Below are 11,915 nucleotides of genomic sequence, written 5' to 3' on the forward strand. Positions count from 1 at the left end.
ATTAAAATTGTATTTTTTGTTTTTAAAAATTTTAGTTTTATGTGTCTTCAAATTTTAAAAATATTAAAAAATTAAAATTTTGTGTCTATAATTAAAATTTTAATTTTAATATCTAATTATTAAACACAATACTAAATTTCAGTATCAATTTTAACTTTCAAACGCTTTTGAATAGTCTAAGTAATCATTACTAGAAAGTTTTTATAAGTAAGATTATTATATAGATTTAATTATTTTATTATAATAAATTTGAATATTTTGTTAGTCAATTATTTAACTAAGAATTTTAAAGCATATATGTAAGAATCGGATCGAACCAGTTGAGATCCAATTAATCGAATTTTCGATTGAATTGACCAATTCGATCTAATTTTAAGACTATTTAAAAAAAAGAACTAGTAAAAATTGGTTAAAATTAGTGAAAATTGGTCAAAATTGACTAAAAATCAGTCCATTGAATCGCTCGAAAAAAAATTTTAAAATTAATAAAAATGTGGTATAAATCTGGGTCTTCCATGTGAAGGCATGTTGTCTTTGTCTATATAATAATAACTAGATTATAATTGTTAAAATTTTATTATTTTTAAAATATCTGTGAAAATATATATTTTAAATTTTAATTTTAGATTTTGACTATTTTAATTTTTTATTTACATAAGATTGATTTTGTCATTTCAACCAATAATTTATTAGTTGAACTAATAAACTAATGAACTAGTAATCTAATCAGTTCGATAACCAATTTGGTAAAATAATTTTTTTTAGATTCTGTAAAGCTTCATTTGAGAGTTGTGATAATATCATACATAAACTATGACGTAGTTAGTGACTAGCAAATCAACATCAATAAGTCTAGAGTAGTAATTTTCAATAATAACTCTCCTACAAATCTAATCATCACGTAGAAGCATAGAATAAATATCTAGGCATTCCTTCGACTGTAAAATGATCAAACGGGCAACACTTTAAGGTGACATTCTTTTATCATGGCCAAAGGAAGTTGCTACCTTAGTTTCTGAAGAAAAAGAACTCATAACTCTTATTTTGGAAGACTCTATCTCCTTAAGTGAAGATATTCACCCGGCAGTTACTTCATGAAAGGCTATCGACGTGTAGCAACCTTAACCACAGATTCCCATTGATGTCAGCGGCATTCATAAATTTTTAGAAGAGTTACATATAACTAGCATATAATTACTCTTGTTGGTTCATCTATCAATTGTTAGCCAATTTTTCATGCCGAGTATGTAAATGATTGTATGCTAGTATTTTGAGCAAATGACTATTTGTCTTAGATCATTACTAGATTACCTTACCTTAATCTTAACAAAGCGTTATCCTATTAGATAAATTCGTTTACATAGATCAAACAACATCATTGTACTTGTCCATACAGTGGGATTCCCAAAAAACTTAATCAAAATATATGATGTTAGTTAGATAAGTAAAATATAGTAATAAAACGTTCTCATATGAACAGTTTATACTATATAAGTGATGCTGCATTATTCTAGCCTAGCATTTTTCTTTTCTTATATTGAAAAGAAATGATAAATAAAAGACAGAGATGTCTCAAGATAGATTAATTAACCTATATTAAATTTATTATTTATTATTAATTTTACAACTAAAATTTATCACATATCATTTTTTTATTTTAATTAAATTATTTTTTTTAATTAAAGAGTTCTTTTATTCTTTCTCTTCCTTTTTCTATCTCTCTTATTTTTTCACCAATTCTATCTCCCTTACAAATTTGACAATCAAAATATATAACATAACATTCTTTAATTATAATTAAAATTGAAATATAACTATATTATATTACTAATTTAACAACCAAAATGTGTCACATGATACTCTCATTAAAATTAAGATGAAATAATTCTTTTTAAAATTAATAAACTCTCTTCCTCCATCCTTGAAAGGTATTAGAAATGAGAGAGAGAGAGAGAGAGAGAGAAAAAGAGAGAGAGAGAGAGACTCTTCCTCCATCCTTGAAAGGTATTAGAAATGAGAGAGAGAGAGAGAGAGAGAGAGATGCATTATTATTACTATTGAACTGAACTGTAGTGTATAATTTATATAATGAGAATTGTTACTAGTTGGTGTCACCTCATCACAAGTCTAACTGCCTTAACAGCTCAGTCTAATAGAGTTGCAATACTAATCTCTATTAGCTAACTACTTGTTGATTCCTCCTAACATCCTCCCTTAACCTGAAGGGTGGTACTTTCCTGATGTTTCTTCTCTAACATCCTCCCTTGACTAGTGTGTGGGGTTTGTGTCTATCACACAAAGCTTTGGTCTAAAGCTGTGAAACGTTGCTTGAGGAAGTAGCTTGGTAAGTATATCAGCAAGTTGATCTTGTGATGGTATGTGTACTACATGTGTAAGCTACTACACCACTCTATTTCTAACAAAGTGTAGATTGATTTCAAAATGCTTGGACCGACTATGGCGAACCGAGTTCTTGGTCATCAGTATTGTGCTTTGGTTATCACAGAATAGTATTAGTGCTGGGTCAGGTGGTAAATGCATCTCTTGTAGCAGTTTCTGTAACCAAATGGTATCTGTTATGGCATCGGCTAGAGCTCAGAATTCAGCCTCACTATTGAACTTGGAGTCTATCTGTTGCTTTCTACTGGACCAGGTGACTAAATTCAAGCCAAGGAAGACGCAGTATCCTGAGACAGACTTGCGATTATCAGTGTTTGTGGCCCAATCTGAATCACTAAAGGCCATGATTCTCAAGTTATCACTCTTATGAATCTGCAGCCCCAGATTGATCGTCCCTGCCAAATAGTGAAGCATGCGCTTGACTGCTTTCCAGTGCTGGTCTGTTGGAGCATGCATTTATTGGGATATCTTGCTGACGGAGTATGCAATCTCAGGTCAAGTGATGGTGGCATACTGAAGCCGACCTACCATTGACCTATACAGTGAGGGATTATCAAAAGGGGAGCCAGTGCTTGCTGTGAGCTTGGGACTACTCAGCATGGGAGTTGGAACTGGATTGGAGTTTCGCATGTTGGCTTTCTTTAGGAGCTCTTTGATATATTTTGACTGCTTGAAAAATAATGAGTTCGACGAGCTCCTAACTACTTCTACTCGTAAAAAGAAGTTCATTTCACTAAGATCTTTGACGGTGAAAATTGCATGCAATTGTCTAATTAGGCTTTCAATTTCCTTTGTGTGCTAGTAACAAGAATGTCATCGACATAAGCCAGGAGATAGATTATAAATGTTGAGCTGTGGCATACAAAGAGACAGGGGTCAGAGGTAGTACTTTTAAAGCCAAAGTGGTGGAGTGTGCTGCTTAACTTGAGGTACCATGCGTGAGGCGCTTTCTTGAACCCATAGAATGCTTTTCCCAGTTTGCAAACAAGACCAAAACCAAGCTCATATCCTTCTGGCTGCATCATATGTACTATTTCATTCAAGTATTGAGAAAAGCATTGTCAAAGTCAAACAGCCTGACATTTCAACCATTGGACATTGCAACAACCAATATTGTTCTCACTGTAGCAGGTTTAGCTACTGGGTTGAACACTTGGTCATAATCTAGTCCCTTTCTTTGGTGAAACCCCTTAGCCACCAGCCTTGCTTTGTATTTCTGCACCTTGCCACCAGGTTGCCGTTTCACTCTAAAGACTCATTTGCACCCAATTGGTTTGGTAACTGTTGTCTCAGGAACCAGTTTCTAGGTCTTTATTTTTCATTAATGCACCAAATTCTTCATCCATTGCAGCTTTCTAGTGTGGTGAGTTCAGTGCCTGAGTTATTGACATAGGTTCAGTCTCGGTGAGGTCCAAATTTGCAGAGTCGTGAAGCTGAAGATGGTACACTTTTGGTTTGAAGATTCTAGCATAGGATCTTGTCATCATTGGATAGCTCCGGGTAAGCACAGGTGTTGACTGATCTATCTTCTTAATTAACTTTACATCTGTACAAGAAGGAAACACATCAGTAAAAGGGTATAAATCTGTATTGTTAGATAATGAACAAGGATCAACATTACTAGTATTGGCAATTAACTCTATAGCTCGAGTATTAGGGGTGAGGATGGTATCAAGAGTGGATAAGGTGAGAGACTCATGACCCTGAACTGAAGCTGCTGAAGTGTCGTGGTTAAGGGACATTAAAGGACCTATCACAGGAAGAGTGGAATTTCTAGGAAAGGGATTTGCTGATGAGGGTTCACTTGCAGTGGCACTGAGAGGGGGTTGGCATGAGGGCGAGGAATGTTCAAGGGTGGGAAGGAAGGGTTAGAGGACAGAGGTGAGGTAAATGGTTGTGAATCATGTTTAAAGAGTTGAGTTGATATGGTGTGTGGTTGGTAAGGTACTGCACATATAAGTTTTTGTGTGTTGGAAAAGAGGTCTGGGAAAGGAAATTCAATTTCATTGAACAACACATGCCTAGAGATGAGAATTTTACCAAATTGAGTAATGCACTTATAGCCTTTATGAACGGATGAGTAACCAAAAAACAGGCACTTTGAGATCTTAAAGTCAAATTTGTGAGGTTGGTAATATCTAAGTTGTGGGTAACATGTGCAGCCAAAGATTTTGAGAGCTTTGTAGTTTGAAATTCGGTTATGCATCAGTTCATAGGGAGATTTTTTGTTAGGGACAGAAGAGGGCAGCTGGTTTATGAGGTATGTAGTTGTGAGGAAGGCTTCTTCCCAGAATTTTATGGGCATAGAAGCTTGAGAGAATAAAGTAAGTCCCATTTCTGTTATATGCTTGTGCTTGCACTTGGCACCTCTGTTTTGCTCATAGGTGTAAGAGCAGCTCATTTTATGGGAAATTCCATATTGCATCAGTGTTTTTGTAAAGTTTAAAGACGTGTACTCCTTTCTATTGTCTGTCTGTAATGTTTTAATCCTGCAATCAGTTTTATTTTCAAAAAGCAATTTGTACTGCAGAAAAGCTAGATGTGTTTGATCTTTATTGTGCAAAAGGTAAAGACACGTGTATTTTGTTGTTGCATCAATGAACACTGTGTAGTATCTATACCCAAAGCCACTGAACATAGGGGTTGGACTCCAAATATATGAAAATACCAATTCTAAGAGTTGAGAGTAAGTGGTTTTTGAATATGAGAAAGGTAAATTGTAATTCTTGCCATAACAACATGCACTGCAAAGGCTTTTTGTTACTAAAAGATGAGATACTTTTATTGAATTCATTACTAGTAATATTACACAGTGTCATCACTTTTTGTCCAATATGTAAAGCTAGATACTCCAACTTTCTATGTCAAACATAAAAAATTGACACTGATTTAGACCTATGATTGCTTTCTTCTACTTCTATATTGTTTAGAGATTTTTCAGCAATATCTTTTACAACAGCAGCATTGACTTGTGCCACATCAGTATTGATAATAGAATTAGTCATGTTTAAATTGAAATTGATTGCAAGAATTTTGTCTTCACACTCGGCAATATTAGTGTCACTAGTTTGGCATGGACCTATATTAACAGAAGCAGTTATAACTTTCAACCAAACTTGATCTAGAACCTAAGCTACAATTGTGTTTTGTTGCATTGACATCACTGGTTTTGTGGTTAGTGGAGACTAGATGACTAAAGTTGGATGCACTATACCTATTATTGTAGCTCATATTCTTTATTTGTGATGTAATGCTAATCTGGACAGTCTTTGCCATTACTCCAATAGCATCAAAATGATATAATCCCTACCTAAAGAGCCTTGGAGGAATGTCTCCCTTATCTCCTTAGATTTGACAAAGCAGTTAAATGGCTAAAATTCAAAGAGTATTTGGTTGTCCAGGACAAATTTTGCCACACTAATAAGGTTCTTAGAGATTGAGTGAACATTAAGTATATTTAGCAGTTTAAAATAGGCTTGGGGTTTGGTTTCTGAGAATAGAGCAGTTTTGCCAATACTAGAAATGTTCATCCTGTAATCAAATTATTTCCATTAAATGTTAGGTGATGAGACACGCCTGTGTCCAGGTACCAAACTTTATCTGTCAAGGGAGTGAAAAGTGATGTTGTAGCCAGGAGTGCACTGGCCTGCTGTAGTGGCTGAGGCTGATGAAACGCTTGTAAAGGAGGTGTTGGATGTGTGCCTGTAACTGCAACATCTAGATAGCTTGCATTAAAATGATGTTAACACTCCCACACAGTGTGGCTAGGCCTTGCACAAAGTTGACACACTATTCGATTGCCCTGAAAATCAGATCTGCCACCTCTATAGGTTCCTCTACCTCTAAACCGTCCTCTAAAATCCTGGAAGGCTTGACCTCTACCTTGAAATCCTTGCTAATTGTAGTTGTCAGAGTAGGAATGCTAATTGTGATACTGATTATTGAGCTACTGCGTTGGTGGACCTCTACCTTGATAGTGCAGACTTCGTTCTTGTGAAGTTACCTTCTCTTTCTTGAACTAGGTTTATCTGGATTGTGCCTAATTCAATTCTCTTGAATTGTTGAATCAACTCCTCTTGACTTAGAAGTTGTGCTTCAACTTCACTTTCTGTGACAGTGTCAAATTTTGCTGAGATCATTGTGATAAAAGTATTGTAGTCCTCTTTCAGTCCCTAAGTGACTACATCAACAAATTCCTCATTTGAGAGTGAAGATCCCAGTGCAAAAAGAGTATTTGTAATTTTCTTAAGTTTGGACATATATTCAATTTCAGATCCATGTAATTTTACCATTTTGATTTGTGATTTTAGTTACTTCACCTTTGATTTTAACCTCTTAGTGAAATACTCTTCGAGTTTGTTCCAAATCTCACAAGCATACTCACAGTTTGCCAGTTGACTTATGAATATTGGATCAACCGAGGCAAATAACCATAAAACAAGGAATTGATCGTCCTGCTCCAACGTTAGAAATTCTTAAGTTTCGCTGTCTATGATTCTGTCCTCCTCAGTCTCATACCTGTATGAAATTTTTTCTGATTCAAGTGATTTTTGAGGCCGTTCGACTTGATGAATGCAAGAATTTGACACTTCTATGGAACAAAATTGTTCTCGTCTAGTTTCAAAGTGACTGTGTCGATGGATGAGCGCACTGCTTTTGTTGCAGAAGCTATAGTAACATTAGCATCTGTCATTGATCAAAACCTGATGCTCTGATACCATGAAAGGTATCAGAGATCTGAATGAGAGAGAGAGGGAGAGAGAGAGAGAGAGAAAGAGTTCTAAATTAGAAAATGAGAGAGATGCATTATTATTACTATTGAACTAAACTGTAGTGTACAATTTATATAGTGAGAATTTTACTAGCTGGTGCTAACTCATCACAACTTTAAGTGCCTTAACTGCTCAGCTTAACAGAATTGCAACACTAATTTCTATGAGCTAACTACTTGTTGATTCCTCCTGACAATCCCCTTGTCTATCTCTCTTCCCTTCTTTATTTCTCTCTATCATTTTCACTGTATATATAACTTATAATTTATATTTTATATTATTAATTTGACAAATCAAAATGTATCACGAGATATTTTTTATTACAATTAAAATAAAATCTTTTTTTTCAAAATTAACAAACACACACACTCTCTTTCCCCTTCTTCTTCTTCTTCTTTCTCTCTTTTTTTCTCTTATTCTCTATTTCTCTCTATCTTTCTGTTCTACAAAAAATAAATTAATAAAATAATACAATTTAAATAAATTAATAAAATTATAAAAAATACGTTAAATTTATAATTAATTACAATTAAAAATAATTCTATCATATTGTATCTAATTATATTTTTATATAGAAAAAATATTATTTTTAAATAAGTATAAAAATTAATTATTTTTATTTATACAATAAACTTAACACCTAATCAAATTAAATGTCAAACTATCCACATTAAATTCTTTCAAATTTTAGATAATAAAATATTACAATTAATTATTAATAAAAAATTAAATTCCTTCCCATAAAATTAATAACTAAAAAATTTATTATTTAATTTATTTTTTTATCTATGTAGACTCTGGTCTTCTTAGCTGATGAGGACTTTTGTTTTCTACGATCTTTTTGTAAAAATAATTTGATTCTATAAATTTTTTTGTTATAATTTATAATGTCAAGACAAAATCAACATAATTTCAAAATATTATTTATATTCCCACAATGTTATTACGGATAAAAACACTAGTTTTAAATAAATTTTTCAACAAAAACAATAGGAGGTAGAATCTACTAATCTAGTAAACATCTTGGAACAAACACAAAAACACTAGACAATGTAAAGATGAAGAAATACAGAGACATTAGTTTGGTAGTGATCTACAAGACAAGGTAACCCCCTGACTGGCTCTGGACCCACACTGGATTGCCAGCGGCGGTCAGCAGAGGTTCAGCTGTAGTTCGGCTATGGTCCAGTTGAGACAATATAAATGCAATTAAAAGAATTTGTTTCAACAAAACAGGGACTTAAAAACACAAATTATTCTCGATGGAATTGATAGAGCCTATGAATTACTCACCTTTGAAGATCATATAGTAATTTGCTTCAGAGAGCATAACCCTAATGACATTAGGTATAATAAGTACGAGCAAAGATATACCCACTCAATTACCCTACTAATTATCCTCCTAACATGTAAGCAAGATAAAAGTTAAATGCATTTATCATCACATCATTCAAAGTTTAAAAACGAGTAGTGATCCGAGAAAACAAAGCCTTGAAGTCCTTGGTTGGTGCAGCTACTCCCTCGGGCTTTGATGCCAAGTCAAACGCCTTGAACTTAGCCTCCTCATAATTTACTGCCTGTTAAACCAACTGAATCAAGAACTGCTATCCAAATTACCAGGATTCTAAGTCTATTGTATTATATAATTAAACTTTACAGAATATGCATTTTTAACTTGGGTTAGGTGCATATAAACACCCTCTTGAACATTTTTAAATAGATAACTTTGAAACCTTAACTTTTTTAACAATTGATGGAAAGTTGCTAAGATGACCATTTGCACATTTGGGAAACTTCGGAGTCAATTTACAACTTTTCAACAGAACTAGGATTAAGAGGGTTGATTTAATAGGATAAAACGGAATTAACCTTTGATTAGTTTGGCTTGAAGTGAATATTATTAAGTTTGGTTCATCATATTCATGAATTTAAATCCAAAACAATGCTTCAGAAAAACAAATGATAGCCATTTGAACCAACTATCATTTGTTGGCTGTTGTAAATAGTTAGTGAAAACATTTACCTGAATACAGACTTCTGCAACATCAGCTCTAGGTATGGTTTTGGTTTCAGTCTGGAGGAGCTCATCGTCTTTCCCAACAATGAGCTCCCGAAGACCTCCATCCTTATCGAGCAAGCCACCAGCCCTGACTCAGCACAGTTAAGAATAGGGTGTTAAGAAATTAAGAAAGGAAGCACAATCTCACATCAAACTCATAAGATAGCCACTGCATATGCATTGGCATCAAGTATGCTGATATTTCAAGACAAGCATGCTCAAAATATGTACATAAAAAGAGATATGGGCTGCATAATTTTGCTTAAATTGATACAGGTGCCATTTAATCCTCACTCATTTACTAAAAATAGTATGTAGAGAACAAGAAGCTGGGAAAATATAGTGTACTATCTATAAAATCATATTTGATTATTTTTAGAAATGGCACACTTCTATGAATTGTTGCTGTATAAAACACAAAATGCTTTAATATTGAAAACATAGCAGCACACAAAAAATATAAAAATTCACACAACATTAGAAGGTTATAATAATTGTTTAAACAACTAGAAATATCAATAGAGAAAGTCTTGGGAGCCAACTGCAACCGACATTTAACATAAAGAAAAAAATATTTGAAACTCTTAAAAACAAGAACATCCAAACTCAACTAGGAAAAACATCTCTAAATCCAAACTCAACTAAAGCTCGTCTTTGGTGGACTTCATACTAGACTTGTTTTGGCAACCTACTATAATGTTGACTTCATCTTTAGTGGACTTCATACTAGACATGATTCCCTAACATTACTCATAATCCCATATCAATATTTGCTTTCTTTTTCATGAAAATCTGTGTTAGAGAAGTTCTTTTAACAAGAAATTGGGTATACCTTATGATTGTGTATGGAACACCGGAATCAGCCAAATATTGTTCGGCCTTTCTTTTCCATACCTGTGATCAACATCAAAATCTCTATTCTTTAAATCGAAGGGGGGAAATCAAAGAACAAAAATGCTCTAACTTTAACCAAACTTGCATTCTGCTTCAAAATGAAGAACTCTAAGATGAGTAGTGAAAATATGACTAACCAATATATTCCCATTGCCCAAGCTGTTCAAAGGATGGTTAGGGTTCGTACCGCCCATAGATCCCACCAACACAATATGCTTCACTCCTGCCTCCTTAGCTGTTGCAAAAAGATAACACAAAGTTAACACCATAATCAAGAACGCAATCGAAATTTAGAACTATGATTTATGACTAATAGAAAGAAGGGTATGAAATGTCACCAGCATCTATTTGATTTTTCTGCCCAATCCAATCAACCTAATACATGAAAGAGTACACCACAATGTTAGCAAGAATGAGATCAACCTAAACAATGTATTTAACCACACACGCAAAAGGAAGAAGTTAATTCCTAATTTGGCCTCTGAAATTTCCGGCACTCATCAAAATAGTAGTGACTTCTAAAATTACCAAATCGGTCCCAAAATTTACAAATTGTGAATCTCTTTCGTCCCTAATTCAATTGTCATATTAACACATTGCTGATATGGAGCATTAAAATGTCAGCTTGGCATCCCAGTATTACATGTCCTAAACTAGTTAATTGGACTCATTTTGTTAATTGTGGAGAGACTAAAACGAGTCAATTACGTAATTTGGAACACCTATTTAATCACATTGAAGTCTTAGCCATGTCACCTTTTGTTGGGATGGCACCTAACACTTTAAGGCTCCATGTGAGAATGGTGTTAACAGCAATTGAATTAGGGACAAAGGAGATTCAGGACTTGTAAATTCAGAGGCCAAATTGGTCATTTCCAAAAGTCTCGGACTATTTTGATGTCTCTACTCCAATAGAAAGTGTGGGCACCTGTTCAGGATATGCGCCATCATCGAAATAGAACTCAGGCCTTTGACCTTTGGTTGGATCAAACCCGGGCTTCATGAGTGGCACGGCGCTTGTGAGGATTATAAGAGAATCTATACCTTGAATTGCAGGAACAATACTTGCAGCATCTCTTATATCCCCTACAAAAACGTCATCAGCACCACCAATTTTCTGTTTGCTTTCTTCAGTTCTAACCAAACCTCTGGCAACAAATTGGTTTGGTTTTTCTTTTAATTTCCTATACACAATTTGGCCTGAAAAATTAAACATATGGCGATTCAATCGTGTTACAATATAACAATTATTTTGGTCCAATACAATATAATAGTTAAACATTAAGCCTTCAACTCCATGGTTCTAATGGACACTATCAAAAACAAATAACACACTTTTCATGTAGCTCTACCACATTCTAGAGTTTCAACTCCAAACCCAGCATGAATTTTATCAACTCCAATCAAATTGACATTGATCAAAGAAAGGGAAGGGACGAGAGAGAGAACCTGTGCGACCGCCAGCTCCAGTAACAAGCACAGTAATTGGGGAAGAAGCAGCCATGTTTCGTTATTATTACAGTGTGCAATGCAGATGCCACTCTTTTTATGTTCTGCTTTTCTGCTTTGCTCCTTTGCCGCTGGCTTCGTAGTTGGTTCAAGAAGTTTTGTCAGAGCATTTAATTAGTTGGTGAATTTTGTTGTGTCTAATTTTTATTTTGTTTATTTTTTGTGATAAATTTTTAATATTTAAAATTAATTATTTTTATATGCTTATATTAAATATGAATATTTTTATTTTTTAATAAATTAAATATTATTTTTTAAATATCTTAACAATCACCTAATTA

At 33.8% G+C, this 11,915-nt stretch overlaps 1 protein-coding gene across 1 annotated transcript; it reads right to left on the reverse strand.

Annotated features, from left to right (window-relative positions):
- Nucleotides 1–8,195: 8,195 nt before the first annotated feature.
- Nucleotides 8,196–11,732, reverse strand: LOC107474877 (uncharacterized protein At2g37660, chloroplastic). Its single transcript, XM_016094524.3, has 7 exons — nucleotides 11,575–11,732; nucleotides 11,054–11,325; nucleotides 10,464–10,500; nucleotides 10,263–10,360; nucleotides 10,064–10,125; nucleotides 9,196–9,319; nucleotides 8,196–8,749 (listed from the first exon to the last, which is right to left on the reverse strand). The coding sequence occupies exons 1-7, from the start codon at nucleotides 11,627–11,629 to the stop codon at nucleotides 8,630–8,632; spliced, it is 768 nt and encodes a 255-aa protein (XP_015950010.1). The 5' UTR covers nucleotides 11,630–11,732; the 3' UTR covers nucleotides 8,196–8,629.
- Nucleotides 11,733–11,915: the final 183 nt, after the last annotated feature.

The sequence above is a fragment of the Arachis duranensis genome, chromosome 2, assembly GCF_000817695.3.
Source record: "Arachis duranensis cultivar V14167 chromosome 2, aradu.V14167.gnm2.J7QH, whole genome shotgun sequence".
NCBI classification, from domain to species: Eukaryota; Viridiplantae; Streptophyta; class Magnoliopsida; order Fabales; family Fabaceae; genus Arachis; species Arachis duranensis.

What these genes read in the sequence shown, in the direction of transcription:
- LOC107474877 (XM_016094524.3), bottom strand. Translation starts at nt 11,629, where the DNA reads ATGGCTGCTTCTTCCCCAATTACTGTGCTTGTTACTGGAGCTGGCGGT. An exon ending in GAAAAATCAAATAGATGCTG is followed by an intron (nt 10,361 to 10,463) that starts GTGACATTTCAT and finishes TTTTTGCAACAG; the next exon opens with CTAAGGAGGCAGGAGTGAAG. An exon ending in TTGCAGAAGTCTGTATTCAG is followed by an intron (nt 8,750 to 9,195) that starts GTAAATGTTTTC and finishes TTGGTTTAACAG; the next exon opens with GCAGTAAATTATGAGGAGGC.